This window comes from Haemaphysalis longicornis, unplaced genomic scaffold (assembly GCF_048455015.1).
Source record: "Haemaphysalis longicornis isolate Haplotype H1 unplaced genomic scaffold, Haemaphysalis longicornis Haplotype H1 scaffold_6, whole genome shotgun sequence".
NCBI classification, from domain to species: Eukaryota; Metazoa; Arthropoda; class Arachnida; order Ixodida; family Ixodidae; genus Haemaphysalis; species Haemaphysalis longicornis.
Window position 1 is genome coordinate 29202494 of NW_027526407.1, and position 22394 is coordinate 29224887.

The window sequence follows — 22394 nt, forward strand, 5'->3', positions numbered from 1 at the left end:
GCAAGTTTGGACTTTTGGGGGGATCTGTTCAAGACGAACGAAATTCATTGCTTGTAAGTGCAATAAATTTTTACCTTGACCAATTATATTCTGCCTCGAGGATGCGGCAAAACAGAGATGCTTACCGTGCGCACATGTAGCATCGTGCCTTCGGTGCAAGATGGGCCGCTCACGAGACTCGAAAAAACTCGAAAAATGTGTTTGCCCTAAGCGAACAGACTCAGTGAATGTATTCTTTTGTTGCGGTCTCCCGACGCTTTCGTATTCAGCGGGCGTACAAAGACACTAACTTTAACTATCATGAAATAATGACTACCGAAAATTATTTCAGTGCACTGTCGCAAGCTATGCGCACTAACCATTTGTGGCTGCTATGTTACTCACACAATGACAATGAACCGTTTCGCGATTTCACTGGGAAAAAATTCCCCCGCATTTCCCCGAGGGGGAGAATGTGAAAGTGCGAATGCACGGTTGTCGGCCCGCTTGCGGCGCTTGCGCTCGGCCCCCGCAGCCCACCGCCTCGCCGCCTTCTCTTCCATCTCTTCCATCGGGTTTGTAGTATCACGTGTACACCACGCAGTTATCAAGCCGCTATAACGCCGCTGAGTCGCCAACGCACGCCGCTGACGACGTAGTTTGAATGCGTTAAAGATATAAGGCGCGTCTAACACTGATATCACCGTCGCGTCCGTGGCTTGGTCGGTAGAGCGTCGCGCTGCGGCCGCAAAGTCCTCGGATCGAAACCTGGCGCCGGATGCTGTTTCTTTTTCAAATATAGAGGAGCAGTGCGGACGCCAACGCCGCCGGCGGTGGATGGTTTGGGGTCGCTTATAAAGTGCATTCGCACTTAAAAAGGTAACAAAACAATCGGTCAATTACGTAGAGAACGACATCATCGCAATATTTTATTGGAATAATTTTTGGCTGTTGCTCTTCATATTTTTGTTTCGTTGCTGCTTATTTTACTTTTTAATCCTTTCATGCTTTACCTTTCCTTTTTCCCCTCGACATGAAATCGTGTGTACGCCACTGTCTCCGGGCGACACAAAGAGACCAAGAACAGGGAGCGTATACGTACGCTGCCTGAGGCACCGCGCTTAGCTTAAGCAGACCTCGAAATCAACAATGAATTAGCTTTCCTTGACATGTGTCCGAACACAAACAATCTTTAAAAAAACATTCTTGGAATGCGTCGCAACAGCACCAACCTTCAGAATGACTCGTTTAGGCTGTCGCGCACAGATTATCCGAAAGCGTCGCCCTTCAGTTGACCGTACGCTAAACGAAACTGTTGCGGAGGTTGTAGATGCGGACAGCTACATGGAGGTGCGACGGCCACAGCTAGGATAGCTAGACCCCCACCTGCAATGTGGGCGGCCAGTGACGGCCCGAACCAACGGCGCATCGTTCCTTTCGGGCGCCGCGCGGCCAGGCCGGGCCGTCAGAGCAGGCGCGTTCTGCCAACCGCCACCGCACTTCGCCGCCGCGAGCAGGCGCCACCCGTCGCGCACGTGCGCTTCGTGACGTCACGTTGTTTACATACAGGGAGAGGTCCATTAGTATCATGACAGCAGATGTAGTTCAGAATAGCTAAAAAAAATGTAAAAGCTACTATACTCGGTGACAACTTAAGAACGGCACCGGAAGTTGCCGCTGTGCCTTATCACCGTAGCCGGATGTTTCTCCGCGCGGCGCAAGTAGGGCGTTACTGGGAATATTTTGAACATGGCGTGAGCCGTTCCCGTGATGTTTTGGACTTAATATGCTTATAAACGACTCCAGTGACGACAAACAAACTGCGTGAGACAACGCAGACGATATCACGCATTCATAGCAAACCCCTTTCAAAACGCGCGCGCACTAACGTCACGGGTCCGGGGCTTTGGCGGAGTGATACACTACATGAGGTGGTGCTGTTCTTGAGTTGTAACCGAGTATAGCACCAAATTGTCAGAGGCTAACTTCAAACGCTGAGAAAGTTGACACACTTTTGTGTGAATGTATCGAAAGGGGATTAAATTAGAATGTTGTACCCCAACCACACAGCCTCTACACTTGCTGATTGTATGAAAGGGCTATAGAGAATGTGCAACCTTGCATCAATCAGGAGATGGCCAACTAACACGTATGAGGAGTTTAGGATGAATCCAACTGAAGGGCGAAAGATAATAAGGAAAAATGTAGGTAAGGATGTGGAGACGGATGGCATTTCCTAGTACTCGCTGGGCGATGTCACTTGGTGGCCTGCATGTATCAGCTGGTGCCATTACACGAGCATTGCACTGTCGCGATGTGGCTTTTGTAACAGCGACATAAAAGGGACACTTACTACTCTTTTTCTCATTGAACACTGAGTCTTGGGTGAGGCTGTAGTGTTCCATTTTTATCCAGTATATTCCTAATCCTGAGGTTCACTGTCTGAAACAAGCACAGCTGTTGTTGAGGTAAATGGCTCTGCTAGGTGTTGCTAGGAGGCCGTTTTTCGGTTTCTGCTGATCTGCGTGTCTTGATGTGTAGCCGGCACACTGTCGTGTTCTGTCTGCTCAGCCAACCCTTTCACTGTCGGGTGTTTTTGGCCATGACGCATTCCCAGTATCGGCTTAATTTACGAAATATGAGGGACGAAACATAGTGATCTATTTGACTGTGATAGCGTCCAGAATGTAACACGTCGAACAGAAAAAGCAAGGATGAGAAATCGCCTTTCTGCGAGATAGTTTCAGCTTGCCATGCACACTTCCGAAACGATGACCCCACCGCTTCAACATCAGAATGTGGCGCTGCGGAACTCGCACCCCTTTCTCAAATGAGAAACTCTCAGAATGCGAATCTGAGCCTGTCTCGTATTCACATCAGAATTGAAGAACCATCGCTCCTGTTCGCAGTCGAAGGCCCCGCGCAGTCAGCCATTCAAAAGGGAGCACTTTTAGCAGCCCGCACAACGCACAGAAATGAGCGAGTGAAAGCTGCAATTGAGTCATGTTTCGGTCTAGTGAAGAGTAAACGGTGCGCTGGGCTAACCTGGCGTGCCGTAGCAGACGCGGGAACAGAATAAAGAAAACCTAGTAACCCGTTACGGATGGCACAACGACCCTTGCACCCGTAATCGCATGCATGCCGCATGGTCACTCATCCCGACAGAGTACAGCACGCAAAGCGATCAAGCCCCTCAGCAACAAAGGGTGGGAGCGGTCGCTCCGTACTCTTAAATACACTGTCGCAGAGAGCTAGCAAGGGAAAATACGAGCTACCAGAGGGATTTGACAGATGGTGCGAACAGTACAGGCTTTGCGCTATGGCGCAAATTTTTGAACGCACAATGGAGAAGGTACCAGTACGTATGTCAGTGACACTGCAGAGGGGAAATGCGAAAAGGTATCGGTACGTCAGTGACAGCAAAAGGGCTAGGAATGTTGCAAGGGACACCTGGTGCGTATCTGGGGCAGGAAGCGCACAGGCATTTTAAAATGTGCCCTTATAAATTCTAATTCCTCTGTAATGATAACATGGGCTTAGCCGTACAACATTGTAGAGAGGCATAAACATCCCAGCTCTTAAAACAAGCTCGCCGCACTGTTTGCACTTGCAGGCTGTGGAGGCCTTCTGCTGCTTCATTAGTCCAGTGCTGGTCAGTCGCATGCTCGCATATGTTGAGAAGGAGCACGATGCTGTTGGCACTGTCGACTTTTGGCTGTTCAGAAGCAAGCAACGATGAGAGAAGGGTCTGGCAGCAGTGTATTGTTGCTGCCGCCACACTACTGAAGTTCTGTACCCATTGAGTTGCACTTTTTGCATCGCTTGCTAAAACTGCTCAGTGTGGTTGCCCTTTTATGGGAGAAGTATGTCCTGCAGTGGATAGAAGGTCATGATGCTAAGTGCCTGTACTGCTCGTACATAAAAAAGAAAAAAGATTTAGCGCAGTGACAGACACGGACGGTGAAAAGGACGGGACATATCACCGTCCGTGTCTTTCGCTACGCTAAATCTTCTTTCTGCAGTATGAACCAACTCGCCCAGCAACACGTATTACTGCTCGTACATGTTTGTAGTTGCGTACTGCCCGAGTTTAAAGGCCAACAGTATTTGCAGTTTATTCTTTCAATAAGTGATTCCCAAATGAAATACTTTGAAGGCTTCTTAATGAAAACTAGCTTGAAAAGCCTATTCTGAAAATGTATCTGTTCCAGCTGGAACAAATAATCATGGCAAAGTTCTCATACCAGATAAGTTCTAGAAAATTATTGCTTCTTTTAGAAAACTCACACCAGAAAGGTTATTGAGTTCAATGCGTGTGTGTGTATTTACAGTACCATTGTATGGGAATTGCTTTAACAGAGCTGAACAGTATGTTTTGCTCACAAGGTGCTTTTTTTGGGGCTTGATGAGCCAATGAAAAGTAATTGTCAGTTACGAAATATCCATACAAGGTGTATAGAAATAACTTGCAACATCTTGATAGATGTCACTGCATTTTGGTTGAGTTGCGGTAGATGTTTGTTGTATACTGTGTCAATGTCAGATTCTGTTAAAATTCACGTTAACTTAGGACCTAGTTTTAGTGAATCACTCATCATAAATCATTTACCATCTGTGCTTTTTTGGCTCAGAGTAGTCAAAACAGAAACTAAAGTTCTTTGTAAGGTATTTTGATCTGCTGCTTTATATGAAGAAGCAAGAGTGTAGGCATTGGGAACAGTAATACAAAACTATCAAAATTTGGGGTTCAGCACTTTTGTAATCACTGTTCTTGTGCTCCGTGATGTGTCACAGCCTGTTAAAATTTTGTATTTTCTTTCCACCCCATTCTACCGCTTCAGGAATTCCCTCCAAGCACAAGAGGAAATCCGCCCTGAAAAGGAGTGCAACCACGCTTCTCACTTTGGCTCACAAAGCAACGGTGATGAAGCAAGCCTTGGCAGTCGCGGAATAGAACACATGGAGCAAGAGACTGAGCCCCTTAACGTCTGTCGAGAGCGCTTTCCCAGAAGGCAGCAGTTGGTCGCTCATAGGGAAATGCCTCACAGCTGCAAGGTCTGTGACAAGTGCTTCTCTCGGGAAAGTGAACTAGTTGAACATGCAAGGATGCACACTGGTGAAGAAGAACGTTGCCATCAGTGCTACACAACCATGCAGAGCCTTGATGTTCACGAGAAAACGCACAGGGGTGACCCAAAGCCTTACGTGTGCAATGTATGCCAAAAGCGCTTTTCTGAAACGCTACTCTTGATTGCCCACCTGAAACTGCACACTGGGGAGACCTTGCCTCACAGCTGCACAATCTGTGAGAAGCGCTCCTCTCGGGAAGGGGAACTAGTTGAACATGCAAGCGTGCACACCATTGCAGAATACTACTACTGCCGCTTCTGTCAGCAACGCTTCACAAAAAAGCACCGCCTGTACATTCACGAGAGAACTCACACTGGTGACCTGAATCCGTTCGTCTGCAAGATCTGCCAAAAACATTTGTCGACGAAGAAGCACTTGGTTGACCACATGCAGGACCACACTGGCACTGGCAAGAGATCCTTCGGGTGCAGCATCTGTTCCGCATGCTTCAGTCAGAAGTGCCAGCTTTCTTGCCACATGAAGACTCATGCAGAAGGCAGAGCGAGGAGCTACACTTGCACCACCTGTCAGGAGACCTTTGCCTGGAGATGCGATTTCTTTGCTCATAGAAAGCAACACGCAGTGCCTGTTAAAGGCGGCCACTTGATCGAGGACATTGGGAAGCTTTTTCCAAACAAAAAGAGTTCTGCAGATGACAAGAAGAATTTGCCTGGCGGGGCCGAGGGTCGCGCCTATGCGTGCATTATCTGCCACAAGACCTTTGACCAGGTGTCAGGCCTAGCCAGCCACTACTGCCCACAAGTGAGCCGTGGCATTCGAGCATTGGCTGCTCAAACCTGTACCCCTGGTGTCTTGCCATAGGGGATCATGAAGTAATTCCTGCACAGTGGGTGTTGACTGAGCAAAGCTAGAGCTTGGGCTTGACTTGGGGACCTCTGTCGAGAAAGAGATTATTTTAATGAAATGTGTGCAGTAGAGTGGAAGGGATTGTAGAGAGCATTGGGAAGTTCAGAGGCCTCTGTCCAGGCTTCTGCTGGCGGCTTCCAGAATGAAGCTACTGAGCCTTGTATTGTGCTGTTGGCAGAGACTTTGTGTTTGAGCTTATTTGAGTTTTGTTTGAGCTTATGAGGGTCAGTCTTGTTCAAACCCAAATAAACGAACTGTGCTCACTGAATACAGGGAGGTAGCAGCTCTATACAGAACTTGCGTGTGCACATCCGGGAATGCCCCTTGGAGCTCAGGTCCCTCCTCTGGCTGAAAATGTGCAGCCGTTCCATGAAAGGTGCCGCGAAGTGTTGCATGTGGACATTGTGCAACGACGACATTGACCTTCATTCAGCCAACCCGGAGTGGGAGTCCGGGTGGGATGACAAGCTCGGCCATGTGCCTCCAGCAAGTGTGTGGTTCCATGTGACACCGCTCGCATTTCAGCATGCTGATATTCTGCTCTGTTTCTTACCCCTGTCGTTTGCGATCCTGTAACTTATTTTCTCTCCCTTGGGAGTAAACTTGTGCACACCCGACTGAATCATATTGGTTCATCGAAAGCAGCTGGTTCAATGTTTTGGCAGCAGCTTTGACAGTTTTTATGCACGATATTTCACCCCCAAGTTCAACAACATTTCAAGGGTGCTGAAGCACTCAATGTTGGGTAATTAGATGATGTGGAACAATCTTTTGAGGCCGCTGTATCTCCCCCTACAGGCACAATATGCCTTCTTCCCTTTCAAAATATTAAAACTTAATAGCGTGTTCCTACTCCCTTAATACTGTCCCAGGTTTTGTGCCAACACCTCTCAGCGTGTTGATGCCCCAAAGCTGGGCTGCGGACAAATCTCGTCCGCGGTTAAAGGCAGCGTTAAAGGAGCCATGAAAAGAAAACACAAGTTTGGTTCATTCAAAAGATTGCCTCGTTAGAATCATATTGACACCACTTTTAAGGTAAACTTCGCTCAAATGAGCTACATAATTAGGAAAAAAGGGAATGGCCATGCAACCCACTAGCTCAATTCCCGTAGCAGAACCTATGATGTCACATGTGACAGCTCTGGGATTGGCGGAGGGCGGCAAAAGCAAACGCAAATTAGGCAGAGCTTATAAGCTTGCCAAACGAGCCATTTGCGCTTAAATTCGGGCACATTCTTTTCAAAGCCATAAGAATAGTGGGACAAACAGTGGAAGTTACGAAAGCACACATAAACAGAAGTGCCGATTCATACTGCTTTGGTAATACACGCACTATGCTTGGTTTAGCTGCACAGGACTGCGGGGCTTTGGGGTTGTCTCGGACTACACTTGCCGATTGATGCAAGGAACGGTGTCATACGTGACCATATTTGTCGAGCGAGCACTATGTTTCACGAAATGATTATTTTCTCCGTGAACAAAAACAAGCCAGGTTTAAATACGGTCAAAAACAAACCAAAGGCCACGGAGAAAGAAATTATTGCTCCGTGCCAAGGGCAGAAAACGGCTTGCTACGGTATGGTGGCGCAATCTAGGTTCACTAACGGCAAACAAGGCCTCCCAATCGGCTTCAGAGCTATGGTCCCTAGAAATATCTTTCTAGGGACCATAGAAGAGCAGTCGGTTACCGTGATGTCATTGCAGACAACGAAAACGCACGATTTAGCGGGAGAATCAAAATTTTAAGTAAGTAATGAAGTAATTTTAAATAATTAATTTCTTTGTGAATAAAGCATCGTCTGCATTCAGACAAGCGCTGGGGGCACTAAAAACAAGAAATCTTTCGAATAACACAAATTTGTATTTTGTCTTCATGGCTCCGCTCCTTTAAGGAATTCCACAGCCATATAAAAACTTTACTAGATGCTTCTCTTTCTATTCTTCTAGTCCAAATGTTACAATTCTGGGATGATTGTTTTCAGTAATTTATTTTCGACACTTTTCACACATGGAGAAGTTCCATGCACATTAAGCATCAGCCCTACCTTGAACCTCAGCCAATTGAAATGAACGAAAATCATGAACCGTAATGTTATCTGAGGTGTTGATTAAGTCTTCGGAATTAAAGGGTGCAGAAAAGTAAGGGGCGATGCCGATATAGTTTGGCACAAGAAGCACCAAGAGGGTGGCATTCCAGTGAAGCACTTTCACGTGCGTTGTGGTGAACCCATCTGTACCTTCACCACCACATTAACAATTGGGAGATCTCCGCTGACTTTGGCAAGTCTCTTCTTTTGTTTATTCTGTGGGCACTGGTATGCCTTTGGTGAAGCGTGTTAAGGCTTGTTTTTGTGACGTGCATTTTTTAAAACTTTAATTACAATACGCGAGCATGGATCTCGGTCATTGCTGGTTGGGAGGACGGAGCAGTGGGAGGAAAGAGGGGCTGATTGGCTGGATTAAATGCTGGCTTCTCGAATTTAGAAGATAATAGGGTCGGAACCCAGTCTTCTTCCTGTGCTGACAGACTCTACTCCTGCAGCGTTTTTGGCCCGACTACAATGTGGCAGTAGAGCCTGGTTCTCTGGTCGTGCAAGGCAGGACTGTTCTATAGCAAGCTGTTGAGGTCGGCGACTTGTTGGTTGCCCGGTTATCCACATAGCTTGCAGATACCATCGCCCAGGTGCAGTTGAAAGCGGTCCATGATGTGCGGCGTCGTGGCAGTGTCCATCTGAATACGTCTAAGTGTGACTGTTGCTATCCATAACTGGATGGGATAGGGTCATCCTCTTCAAGTATAGTCCAAATTCGAACCGCTGCATGTCATTCAGCACGTTCTTGGGCAATGGCTTCCTTGTAGTCGTGTTCGAGGTTGTTCTTTTCCTCTTTGAACTTGTCGGGGCAGAAGCTCTATATGGAGACGCTTGGAGAAAGGGGTCTGGGCAATTATTGGGCCGCCTTGTGAACCTCTTCTTTGTCAGGTGTCCCAGAATGAACCAGCACCGCGAGCCTGCTTAGTTGTAAGCGATCAAACTATTATGAACGTCGATTCATGGGCAACACGCAAAAAAACGTCATACCAGCATGTGAGGTCGCACTGAACCGTTTGGCATAGAGCTAATTTTTTGTGGACTCTGGCTGCGAGGCTAGTCGGGATTGGCATGCATTCGCTTGTGCCTGAGCCTGACTCTGCAATGTGGATCACACCACTGCCATTTCGCTAGAGTCAAGAGCGAAGAATGGACCATCGTGGAAGAAAGTAAGTTGGGAGAAGACAGAGGAGTCATCCCGTGAATGGCAAGCAAGAAGCCGGCTCACCCAGACTTTCAGTCACGGCGCGGCCCAGACGATGTATAAACGGTTCGTAAAACAGCGGATTGATTGATCGAAGACACGTTTATTCCATTTTGTTGTGATTGAGTGCTGCTATGGACAGATGGGTCGGTAGGGGATTGGTAGGGAAGGAAGTGGGAAAGGATAATGCCGCCATTCACTGCGTCAGCGGCCTGGACACAACACTATGGTCACCTGGAGTCATAGCCACCATACTGTCCTGCGCATTGCCACAAAGCCGGTCGCCAACGACTGGTGCTGCAGGGTCCAACAGAAAAAGCAGCGGGGTGCGCCACAAGCTAGTAGCGTACCCAGCAGGAGCTTTTGGTGGCGGACAGGACCAGGACTGGAGAGACGTGGGCCAGCTGGTTCATGTCGCACTTTGGTGAGGGCACGGTACTGAGGAATACTGTAGCGGGGGCAGTCCCACACTAGATGTTGTAGGTCTGTTCTGGTATGGCAAGGCTGCAGGTGCTCGGGACACTGCGAGCAGCCCCACGGCGATGAAAACGGTGGAGTAAAAACGGTGTGAGCAGTGTTCCCGTCTGAATCCGTCGGATGATCACAGTTTCCCGCCATGAGAACTCACGAAAAGGAACTATGGCTCTGGTGAAGGTTGGCCATGGCTACGAGGTAAAAACAGTGGACAGGAGATGAAAGTGAAATCAGAGGAGGTGTCAGATCAAGCAACACCACTTAGACTGGGTGGTGTTGGATCAAGTCATGGAGGATCATTGTTGTTGTTGTTCCTTCACTATATTGGCGCATACCCAATCAGGGGATCGGCCAAACATCAGTCGTTAATTCGAATTGAGATTACTGCCTAGGTGGAGGATCAAGTGGCTGATTTTCGTCTTCGAAGAATGGGATGAAGGGCATTTACCCAAACAAGTAGTAAAAATTTTTAGCAATGTACACGGGACACCATAAATATAATTGAAAGCAGCAGCATTTTAAAGTATTTTCTTCACTTACGAAACCTGCGCTGTTTACGCAAAAAATGTCTCGCCGTTTTCAGTCGCAAACTATTCAATCATTTTTACGCCTAATAAATGTAACAAGACATTGTCTAGCTTGATTCTTGCGCCTGTTTATGTATTAGCTTAGAATTTACCATTAGCACAATCGTGTTTTCACTTTGCTGGTATTGGCCAGTTAGCGATAACAGTCCGCAAACACTGTAGTATAATTTTTCTTTGTTTTATAGTTTTATATAAAGAAAAAAGGAACGGGGATGTGTGTTTGATGTGTAAGCAACTGTTCTCGTGTGGACTGAAGGATTCCTGACGAAGTCGCGGTCGACACGCTTCCGAACGAAAGTTGCGTTGTTCGGCGCCGAGTTGCTGGTCACACACTTTCGGACGTCGCAGTTGTTTGCGGGCTAGTTGCAGCGAACGCCAGCCGAAGCGTATCCGCCGTCAAAAAAGTGCGCTTTGTGGTTGTTGTGTGTTACGCTTCCCTCTGATTGTGTTGCGCACTGCAATTGCGACATCAAGGCATCAAAAATCTCCGTCACCGAAGCGGGGGCGTCTATTTGAGCCCGATTTCTGCCGCCTTAAGAGAAGTGGCCGAACGTGGTAGTGGCTGTCGTAGTGAAGTCGGTGAAGTATTTAGTTGCAGTTACGAAAGTCGTGGCCTTACCGGAAATAGGATGGTTAACCCGGATTGTACGGGGCACTTGCTGTTTCGCGTGTGATAAGTATGCACCTGTGTTGCGCGCAGTAACAACCTAGATCGGCTGCGAAGTCACAGAAGGACCGACAGCCACGGCCTGCTGCCGTGACGGCCGTGCTATCCCGGAGCGGAGCAACACAGTCCACTGCGATGTCGACAGTGGACAAAGGTGCAGCCCCCTCGCCGGCTGTTGGGGTCATTTGGTTGCGTTGTAGCACCGTCCGCTTTGCTTTCTTTTGCAGAAGCGCAGTGCTGTACAAGTCGGCTCCGGTGCGCACATGGAACGCAGACGGATCCGACGACCGTGCACAGCGCGAGTTGCCAAACGGAGGCCGCGTTTCCAGGTGAATGCATACGCCATTTTACGGCCCTATTTCGTGCCTTCGTGGTGTACGGGGAGGGAGGGGGGGGGAGAGGGGAGGGCATTCCTACGGACTCGGCACATAACGATGGGGGATTGGCCAAGAATTTACATAGCGGGTAATTTCAAGCTGTCTACCAGTTTATGAGTTTCAATCAACCAACCAATAATCATCTCGGCCGATACCTTGTGTGGTTGTCCATTAGACTTATATGACTGATGTGGGCTTTCAGGAGCAAAGTTCACTTTCAATTCTACTTGTGGCTTTTCGAGCAGCACGCCGTCCCCCCTTCTAGTAAGTGAGATCGTGACACCTGCAATGAGAAAAATAATGGTGGGGAATGGTCCCTACTCTCAGGAGGGTCAGGGTATGTCATCGTTGGAGTGCTTACACGCGTACCCTGTTATGATATTCTGTGCTCTTGCTGATTTTTCCCAAAGAGCACTTAACATGACACCGTTATTGCCATTGATCCATTTTTGAATGTGTTTGAATTGCCGCCGTCGTGCAAAAGTATTGGTTTTAATGGATTCTTTCTCATTACCTGACCTCCCAGCGGCTGCCACAGCCAACTAAGCAGCCAGGGCAGGAAAGAGCTCACTGTCAACAAACCTTGTGCACAAAACATTCTCATTGCCCAATCACTTCCCCCCCACCTCACACCACTCGTTCCTTTTACATGAAACCCACGGACACAGGTGCACATTTTCGAGACTAACCGGCATTGGATGGAGGGCCATTTTCTTTACTTTTTTTACTTTGTGGCTCTCACACTTGTAGTCGCGTGCTCGCTGCTTGGACAGCCTCTTCTTTCCTTTGCAAGCTTTTTTTTCTATGTCTGTATGCAAGAACCCTCTGCGAACTGTTGAAAAAGCGGGTGTGTATAAAAGGTGCATCGCTGAAAATTAGTTACACTAAGAAAAACAGCACAAACGACAGGACTTTTTCTGTGGTTTTGTCATCCCTTTCTTCGTCCTGTTGTTTGCGCTGTTTTTCTTAGTGTAACTAATTTTCAGCGATGCACCTTTTATACACACCCGATGACAAAACCACAGAAAAACAGCACAAATGACAGGACGAAGAAAGGGATGACAAAACCACTGTGGTTTTGTCATCCCTTTCTTTGTCCTGTTGTTTGCGCTGTTTTTCTTAGTGTAACAATGTACCAACTGGCCCGTCAGCAAACCCTTCTGGAAATTTAGTAGCTCCTCTCCAAGAGCAAGGTGGGAATGTGCCAGGTGTTTATATTTCCTTTGATTTACCTGACAGAATGGCGGATGGGCAGCTCGCGCATGCGCAGATCGCTACTGTAAAAAGGTTCATTGTACTTTCCTGGCGGCTAATTGTGCAATAGTTACAAGCCACAAGCAGGCTTTTATATGAACAGTTTGAAATCACAATTCAGGGAGCAGTTTAAATTCGTAGAAGTGTAGGCTACCATCTTGTTCACACTGAAATTGTGCTTCAAGATCTCTTTTTTTATTGGCGATGCTACCGCTGCGCCAAAGTGCCCTGGCTGCTACATCCTGCTAAATTTCCTCAAAATTTGGCGAGTCTGCTCCCAACCTGTGCCCAAGGGTGTACGCCGAGTTTCAGAAACGAAACTAACCACTTGAGGTTTACCATTGAAAGCGACATCGCGGTGCACCTTTTTTCGGGACGCAATCCGAGCCAAGCCAAGGCAAACTGGGCCCGGTTGCGATGACGGCCGTGATGTGTTTCGTTGTGTGGACATCAACTGGAGTTGGTGCCACAACTGGGTGCCAAGCCCATCGACAGCCTGTGTTGATGGCGTTTCCACAGCTGAAGGATTCGTACATTTTACTTGCATTTTGCGTTTCTTGTACGTGTGCCACTGCAGGTCGGTGGGGATCTAATTTCATGGCCGCCTTTACGCATAGCAGTGTGCAAACAAACGAAGGACCGGTTCTTTTTCCCTGACTTGCAATGGATGATTTACCGTTGATTTTTGTTGCACCGCCGGCGCAGCAGCGTCACGCGCAATTTGTCGTTTGGAGTTTAATGGGATACCTTGTCGATAACGGAGGTGTTTTGATCGCTTGCACCAAACTTGTCATGAAGGGGCAAGATTCAGCCTGGTACTGCATGTTTGTTGCCACAAATGGTGGCCCGCTGCCTTGGAAACAATAACACTGCTATCAACGGCTTGCCGTTTTAGACCCTGACGGCGGCAGCGCCGACACCGCTAAATAGTAATGCATGTGCAACACGGGGCGGAGCGTGATGCTGCATTATGCAGTAAAAGCCATGGCGCTGCTGATGTTCTTGGTCACCGCTCGCACAATAGCCTTCCAATAGCGCTCGATTTTACATAGCATTTTCGTCGTAATGAACAATTGATAGTAAATCTGCCATTGTGTAGAAATGAGGGCTTGTTTATTTTTATGCAGGCCACTGCACAAAGTTCAGTGCAGACATGCTTCAGGAGGCTAATGAAAATGGGGACGAAAAATTAACGTTGACTCCATACCTCGCAGCAACATTTTTCAAACCATGCGACATGTGGTGAACATAAGGCACCACGTCCATCTTTTTTCTTTCTTCAGCAATGTCTTTTTCTTTGGCAACTAGACCAGGCCATCCAGGCCATTTCGCCATTCTGAGAAGTTTGTTGCGAGATGCCTTTTGTAACGTAATTAAGCCTAACCAAACCGAACCCGATCTAACCCATCCTGACCAGACCTGACCTGACCTAACCTAATGTAAGAGCTATAATGCTATTCCGGGGCATCTTGTCTTCAGCTTGTGTGATGCTAACCTTTTTGGTGTTTCTCTGATGCGGCTCGTATGATACTTGATAAGGTTTAGGCTTGGGTGAGTTGGCTCATGGTTAATGAAAGGGGAACAGCGCAAAACAAACGATGCAAAAGACGAAAAAAGGACAACCACAAGCACTGTGGTTGTCCTTTTTCTAACCTGTTCCCCTCTTGTTGGTGCATGAACAGTTTGTAAAAAGCATTTTCATTTTTTTCTTGGTGCAGGTGTTGATGTCCTCGAGGCTGGTGTCTTTCACCAGAGGCCTCACAAGTCTTTCCATCAGAAGAGAAGCGCAGACAGGCACAGTAACCAGCAGGATGCAGCTATGCGGCCAGTTCGCACCACGAAGTGAGTAACGTTGTTATGCTTGCCATGTCATTGCTCATTAGATTCGAGCAGCGTTAACAAGTGGACAAGTAACGGTGTGAAAAGTCCATGAATTAGTGCTCTGTGAATTAGTAATGTGGTCGAGAATAATGCCAGAAAATAGGGAAGTGCTATGACTGACTCCTTTCCTCCGTGGTGCTTGCTGGACGGTGCAGTGAGTGGTGCCTGCTTATCGAGGCAGTATGTGAAATCAGCTGGCGATATGGGACGGCACGGGTTTGAGGCGGCAGAAAAACAAATTGGCAGCGATGTTCTTTGATTTTATGGTAGCTCTTGACCCGTGATCGAAATAAAAAATTCGGAAAGTGAAACGAGAGGGTTTTCGAGCATCCGAAATTTTGGTCAGTGTTATACATTGACTCTGTGGAGTGTGTGCCGGTGCCGTGGCAGAGTCCTGATATTCAGGCAGGACCGAAAAATAGGGCATCCAAAAAATTGGTCAGCCAATGTTAGCTTGTGATCTTAGATCGAGAAATCACACAAGCTGAGGTACGCGCGGCGCTCCTCAAGATCCACACCAACACAGCTCCCGGCCCGGACGGCGTAACCAATAAACTTCTACGAAACCTCGATGATACCTCTATAGCCACTCTCACCAAATACTATAATCACTTCTGGATTACCGGCACTCTCCCTCTTGAATGGAAACATGCTAAAATATCCTTCATACCTAAACCTGGCAAACCCCTTGCACTCGAACATGTCCAACCTATATCTCTCACTTCCTGTGTAGGCAAAGTCCTTGAGCATATTATTCACGCCTGCCTTACTCAATACCGGGACGACTCCAACGCCTATCCCCCTACCATGCTTGGCTTCCGCTCTGGGCTATCAGTCCAAGATGTCCACCTACAACTCCTTCATGACATCATTGCCCCTCCCTCCCGAATGGACACAGCCGCCGTTCTAGCTCTTGATCTTCAAAAAGCTTTCGACCAAGTCTCCCATGCAGCAATCTTGAGCAATCTTGAATCACTGAAAGTAGGCCACCGGACCTATAATTACATCCGTTCCTTTTTAACCAACCGTACCGCGGAGCTTCACCTGGGAGATGTCGTCTCCGCACCAATAAAAATGTCATCCATAGGAACCCCTCAAGGAGCAGTGGTGTCACCGTTGCTCTTCAACGTAGCCCTCCTCCAACTCCCACAACAGCTTTCTCAAATACCCTACCTTTGACACAGTTTGTACGCAGACGACATTACCCTTTGGACTTCTGGAGGAAGCGATGCCCAAATTGAAGAAAGACTTCAAACCGGTGCAAACGTAGTCCTCGCTGCCGCGGCTCAAGCAGGGCTCACGTGTTCCACAGCAAAATCCGAGCTACTAATTCTCCCTCCGCCTCGCGGTAAACCCCTGAGCCCTCCTACCATTACTATAACTCTCGACCAGAGCCAAATTCCTACGGTGCCCCGGATAAAGGTGCTAGGGCTCTCAATTCAACAAAATCGCACGAACTCCCAATACCTCACTCAACTAAATCACTCAAACCATTGGCCTTCTCCAACGCATCGCTCCCTGGCATCAGGGCCTCAATGAGGCAGAATGCCTACGCTTCATTCAAGCTTTCATTATCAGTCGCCTCACCTTCACCCTCCCGTACCTCAATCCCACCCGTGCAGAACTTGACAAAGTAAACCGCCTGTTGCGTAAAGTCTACCGAGTTGCCCTGCAGGTACCTCACAGCACTTCCACAGCCAAACTAGAACAACTGGGTATCCACAATACCGCTGAGGAACTTATTGAGGCCCATCTAATGAATCAATACTCCCGTCTAGCATCGTCCCCTGCGGGACTAACAATTCTCCGCCGATTATGCTAGTAGGAAAATCTAAGGCCACTTGAAGGCGGGAGAAGAGTCAGCAAAGTCAATATAGGTACTAAGCAAATAAAATCAACTGAAATTTTTACCGTACACGTAAAACTAGGGAGCAGGAAGCACTTTTTTTGCGCTGGGTGAACAAGCACAGCAGTCAGCAGCATGACTACACATCTGCGAACGCTTTTCCGTCTAAGAAATACAATTGCTAAACGTGAGATATGGTGGAAATTTGGGGGACGCTTACTGCACGAGCGCTGTACAACAAAAAGTCACCTAAGCTGCTTGAAATGCTAAAACTAAAAAGTGTAAACTGGTTATACATTATGTACCTCATGTTTCCATTGCCGGCAGCGCTGGCCCGTGACCGAGTGGTCTGGAGTGCTAGGCATGTTATTTTGTAAGTTGCAAGTTCGAATCCCTGAAGGTACATTCTTATTTTTTGTAAGTTGATTTTTTCGTTTTCGGCCGATGTTTTTTACAGTAAGTTCGCCATTTCTGGGCTGTAACCTTCACTGCTCCACAAATGAGCTCACAGAAAGCGCGCAGACTGACACTGATGCGCTAGCGAGTTCTCGTTGGCGTGCTGTTGCCATAAGCACCGACTGCTTGTGGGCAGTGGGCACAGGCCAGAATCAGCAGACCCTTGGCCTGGTGCGAACACACTTTTTACGATACAGGCATGAGTGCAGCAAGCTCCAAATATGGGGGAAAAGCGCATGGCATTTGAATGTCTGCGGTGTTGCGGAGGGCATTCATCCACTGCGTAGGCCTCGGCTAGTGATTGCTATGATTCCAAGCTGCGTGGGAGGCTTATCTTCTGCCATGTTGTCGGCATTTTACAGCCGACAACATGGCAGAAGCGCAGTATGACATATAGAGAATGCCCATCCAACGATAACGTCGGATGTCAAGCATGTTGTTTTACAGAACCAAAACCAAAACTTGCTTGAATGCTAATCTTGGACATCGTCCAATCACGGTGCACCTCCTCCCGATGTCACAGCCTTTAGTTGGTGCGACCGCCGCAAACCGCGCATGGTAGTTTTTCTTCTTTCGGGCTTTATAAAATAATTACTGACTCATCAGCCGGATGAACGATGAAAAGTGTGTTAATTTGAGCCAGTCTACGCAGTGCAAGCAAAAACGGGAGCTTGACGAATTCACGTCAATGTCCCTTTAAGATATATAAAAAAATGGTCCACACAGTTCACTTTTGCTTAAGTTCAAAGAAGCCAGAGCAAACTGGAATACATTCAAAGAAACGTCTAGACTAAACTACACAATCATAACACACCTACGCGTGGAACCAGCGACTTAACTCATCGTGACGCTAATTCTTGACGCCACTGAATAGTGCATTCCAAAGGCCTCTATTGTCACGCCCAACCCAAGAAGAACCTGGTGGAACAAGAACTGCATGTGGGCACTGGAAGTCCAGAACAAAGCATGGGGTATTCTTTGTCAAAGCCCCATACCAGGCGACCTGATATCTTTTAAACGGGCAAGGGATTTTGATAAGTGTGGGCATTGTTAGGCAAAAAAAAAAGCATACCTTTCCGACAAATAAATTCTGGACACATGAATGCGTAAACTTAGATGACAAAAGATACATAGCCTGTTTCTGTTGGGCACAACAGGGAACAAACACTCTTTAAGACCGAGCTAATGTATTTGCAGAACGCTTCAAACGTGTCCAATTCTGCCCAATTTGGGCTGCTGAGCCCAAGAGTGTGGGTTTGATTCTCGGCCGCAGCGGCCGCTCGCTTTTCAAATGGAGGCAAAAAGAAAAATGCCCGTGCGTTCGAGATTTCAGCACATACTAAAAATCGCAAGGGGCCAAATTCTCTAAAACAGGGTCGTCATTTTGAAGCGGTGCATTACTGACATGCAAATGCATGTATTGCTAGGTTGGAGTGTCGCTTCGATGTGCGGGGAAAGAAAAAAACTCGGGCGCAGTGTTTCAGGGGGAGCAGCTCTTTGCGCCTTTGTGCGGCTGCTCCTTATGAGACACTCAGCCCGAGTTGTCAATCAATCGATCAATTCACTTACACAATAAAATGGATTTCGGGATGGCTTCCCCGACTTAGAGGGAGGCCATATAGTGCTAACTTTCTTGAAGGAAAGAAAAGATGCGTCGTACCCCGCAAGTCACCATCCCATTGCACTGACTAGCTGAACATGTAAACTAGTACTTGGAAGGATGATCAACAAGCGACTCGATTCTTAGATTGTAATGGTCTCCTGAAGAGCTCTCAGGCGGGATGCTGGACTGGGCGATCCACCAGCGATTAACTTGGGGCCTTAGAATTGTACATCAAGGACGCTTTCCTACGTAACCAGTACTGCAGGACAGCATTCTTTGTCCTTGAAAAAAGCCTATGCCACTGTGTGTGGCCATGGCATTCTCAGGGTTCTGAAGTGTTTTGGTATATCGGGTAAAATGCTAAACATGCCTGAAAGCTACATGTCAAGAACCGCATCTCATGTGAGAGTTGGTAGTGCACTTTAGGGTTTGTGTGCAAGAAAATGGCACGCCTTAGGAAGGAGTTTTGAGCTGCACCGTGTTTATAGTTAAAATGTACTCACTTGAAAAATTATTGCTGCATACAATTTCCTATTCTATGTAGTTAGATATCGAAATTTATTTAAACTCCTGTAATCTGGTGATTTATGAATGGCAAGTCCAGATTAGGGTTAACAGACTTGCTGGCAGGGCATAAAAGAATGGTTTTAACCCGGAAACCTACCGCGGTGGCTCAGTGGCTAAGGTGTTGTGCTGCTGTACCCAAGGACGTGGGTTCAATTCCTGGCCGCGGCGGCCGCTTTTCTGATGGCGGCAAAAAGCGAAAATGCCCGTATGTTCGAGATTTCTGTGCACGTTAAAGATCCCCAGGTGGTCAAAATTAATCCGGAGCCCTCCACTGCGGTGCGCCTCATCACCTGTGTAGCATCAGTGCGTTGAAGGCATATTGACACGAAATTTCAAAGCTGAGATAACAATGTAAACAAACTGTTCCTTTTTATCAGGAGATATCTCCCAGCAAGTTTCAACAGTAGCCGTCCAGTATAACATATTTTAAATCCATTTTAATCTCTGCCTGCACAAGAAAGCCCAGAGCGGGCCAGCATGATATCATCTGCTACTTGCCCCAAACTGCCGACACGCTGGCCGACGTGCTGGCTGCGGTTGGCGTGCGCTGCTACACCGGGTGTACACGTCATGGTTTTGGGACTGGCGTCATGCTGCCTGGGCGGGCGGGTATGGTGAAGACCTCGGCCAGTCTGGGCGAGCGCGTGCGCTTGCTAGCTTGCGCGTCTAGACCTGCAGCGGTGCGGCATGAATGGTGACGTCAGGTGCTACCTCTGTCATGGTGGCTGCTTGGTGTTCGTTTTGTCGAAACTGAAACTGACGCGAATAAACGCCACTGTAAATGATTGTTTATGCTGCGATCGACCGTCTAATGTGCCATTCTATGATTAGTGGGCTAATAGGCACCCGTAGCTGCGAAAAAAAATGTAACGAAAATTTTGTGTCAGTATTTAAACCTTCAAACAATAAACATTTCTGGAGGTGGACTCATGCCAATATTATGGTGCAGACAAACAACTCCTGCTGCATGTTTTTACCAGCCTGGTGAGGTCATGGTTGGACTATGAGAGTGTCTTTTATGGGCCAGAAACAAAAATTACACTAAAAATCCTCAACTAAGTGCTGCGCTAGGTCTTTGCCGGGCATGTGGCACTTGCTGTACTAGCCCAGTACCCAGTACCTTTATGTCGAATGTGGCCAATGGTGCCTAAAGCACCAGAAACGTATGTAAACATTTCATATTTTGTTAAATTGCATCACTGACTTCACATTTTTTAGATGTCATTTACGATACATCCACATCGGAGCTATTTTTAGATCGTCTATTTCTGTTCCTTTCCCGCACTGAGTGAAACAAATCGTCTGAACTTGGCATCTCCTTTTTTTGATACTTTTAAAGCATCAAATACCAATCTTTTAGCACCCTAGCAGCTCTGCCCTGTGTCGTTCGAGTTGTCTTCATGCCAAAACTGTGAAAAACTGAGTACCAAGAGCTGCAGTTCTGTAGCACTTCGTTTCTGCTGGAGAAATGCAAATGTGAGAATTTTACAGCGATGCACCAGAAACTGCTTTCACCATATTATGTGCTGCACATGAACGTGATATTAATATCTGTAGGACCAGCAACTTCAGTAGCAGTGTTTTTGCGGCTGAAGCATATGGCTTTCTTCTTTTTTATAAATCCTATTGCCTATCGTGGAATTTCAAGTCTATCAGTGGTGCAGATTCCCAGCTATATCATTTTCACAGATATGGTGCTTTATATCAAGAAACAAGAATGTAAGGATTGGAACAGGAGGACAGAATGATCAAATTTTGGTGGTCAGTGCTTTTGTAATAAGTGTTTTTGATTCATGATGTGTTGTTGCCTCAGCACTTTTGTAATCACTGTTCTCGTGCTCCGTGATGTGTCACAGCCTGTTAAAATTTTGTATTTTCTTTCCATCCCATTCTACCCCTTCAGGAATTCCCTCCAAGCACAAGAGGAAATCCGCCCTGGAAAGGAGTGCAACCATGCTTCTCACTTTGGCTCACAAAGCAGCGGTGACGAAGCAAGCCTTGGCAGTCGCGGAAGAGAACACATGGTGCAAGAGACTGAGCCCCTTAACGTCTGTCAAGAGCACTTTCCCAGAAGGCAGCAGTTGGTCGCTCATAGGGAACTGCCTCACCGCTGCAAGGTCTGTGAGAAGTGCTTCTCTCGGGAAAGTGAGCTAGTTGAACATGCAAGGATGCACACTGGTGAACAAGAACGTTACCCCTGCCGCTTCTGCCATCGGTGCTACGCAACCAAGCAGAGCCTTGACGTTCACGAGAAAACGCACAGGGGTGACCCAAAGCCTTACGTGTGCAATGTATGCCAAAAGCGCTTTTCTAGAACGCTACTCTTGGTCGCTCACTGGAAACTCCACACTGGGGAGACCTTGCCTCACAGCTGCCCGGTCTGTGAGAAGCACTTTTCTCGGAAAAGAGACCTAGTGAAACATGCAAAGATGCACACCATTGAAAAATACTGCTACTGTCGCTTCTGTCAACAACGCTTCACAAAGAAGCGCGGCCTTGAAGTTCACGAAAGAACTTGCACTGGTGACCTCAGTCCCTTCGTCTGCAATGTCTGCGAAAAGCGTTTGTCGACAAAGGCGGACTTGGTCGACCACATAAGAGACCACGCTAGCGAGAGACCTTTTGGTTGCAGCGTCTGTCCAGCGCACTTTCGTCTGAAGTATCAGCTTTCTCTCCACATGAAGGCCCACGCAGAAGGCAAAGCAAAGGCCTACATCTGCCCCAACTGTCGGGAGACGTTTGCTCGGAGATGCGATTTGTCGGCTCACATAAGGCAACACATAGTGCCTGCTCCAGTCCACAGCTGCAGTGCCTGTGGGAAGCATTTTTTAGACAAGGGGAGCCTTACAAATCACGAGAGGCACGTTCACACCAGCGCCTAGGATCACACATACACTTGCTTTGTCTGCCACAAGACCTTTGACCAGGTGTCGGGCCTAGCCAGCCACTACTGCCCACAAGTGAGCAAACGCATTTTTGCTGCGGCTGCGTAAGCTGATCCCGTCAGTGATTCATCAGAGGTGGTCACAGAATTCACATGTTGTGGGTGTTGTACAAGCTGAATGGGAGATGTGTGCTGGCGTGCAAAGATGAGGCATGACGCTGGACTTGGGGCTTTATTGAAGACGTCAGAACACTGTTGTGGCCAAATCGCACGTGCACTTCGAATAGATGGTATTCACTGAAAAGTTTAGCTGTCAATTTCTTTGCTCGGCAACACTGGAAACAGCCCGGACATGTCCGAAGCGGCATGGACATGGCATGGCTTGTGCCACCGCGCTCGCACGCCGCAGAAACAAAGAACACTGGCGTGCATCGTCTGCTCCGTTTAAACCCGATTCTCAACAGTGGTGTCAACAGAGATGTTATTAACCGCAGTCACATTGGAGTCGAGGCATTACTTTGCTATCAG

The 22394-nt window shown here is 47.6% G+C and overlaps 2 protein-coding genes across 4 annotated transcripts in view; both read left to right on the forward strand.

Moving 5' to 3' along the window:
• Positions 1 to 6593, forward strand: part of LOC144142954 (uncharacterized) — a 33447-nt gene extending 26854 nt beyond the window's left edge. The window contains exon 13 of the mRNA XM_077674782.1: positions 4821 to 6593. Coding sequence (XP_077530908.1) covers positions 4821 to 5931 — 1111 coding nt within the window. The 3' untranslated portion in view covers positions 5932 to 6593. The remainder of the gene's footprint in view (positions 1 to 4820) is intronic.
• A 3998-nt stretch (positions 6594 to 10591) lies between these two features.
• On the forward strand, positions 10592 to 22171 carry LOC144142410 (uncharacterized). Of its 3 annotated transcripts, none has more exons than XM_077673906.1 (5): positions 10592 to 10735; positions 11032 to 11152; positions 11226 to 11327; positions 14348 to 14471; positions 20886 to 22171. In XM_077673906.1, exons 2-5 carry the CDS (start codon positions 11134 to 11136, stop codon positions 21862 to 21864), a joined length of 1224 nt encoding a protein of 407 aa, XP_077530032.1. In that variant the 5' UTR covers positions 10592 to 10735; positions 11032 to 11133; the 3' UTR covers positions 21865 to 22171. The 3 variants fall into 3 exon arrangements, with proteins under 3 accessions (XP_077530032.1, XP_077530031.1, XP_077530030.1); XM_077673905.1 differs by having other exon boundaries at positions 10607 to 10915; positions 10960 to 11152; XM_077673904.1 differs by lacking the exons at positions 10592 to 10735; positions 11032 to 11152; positions 11226 to 11327 and adding an exon at positions 13045 to 13188.
• Positions 22172 to 22394: the final 223 nt, after the last annotated feature.

Excerpts from the sequence above, each read along its gene's own strand:
- LOC144142410 (XM_077673904.1), top strand. The coding sequence starts at position 13,047 with ATGACGGCCGTGATGTGTTTCGTTGTGTGGACATCAACTGGAGTTGGT. Across the intron at positions 13,189-14,347 it reads ACTTGCATTTTGCGTTTCTT|GTGTTGATGTCCTCGAGGCT; the intron begins GTACGTGTGCCA and ends TTCTTGGTGCAG. Across the intron at positions 14,472-20,885 it reads CGGCCAGTTCGCACCACGAA|GAATTCCCTCCAAGCACAAG; the intron begins GTGAGTAACGTT and ends CTACCCCTTCAG.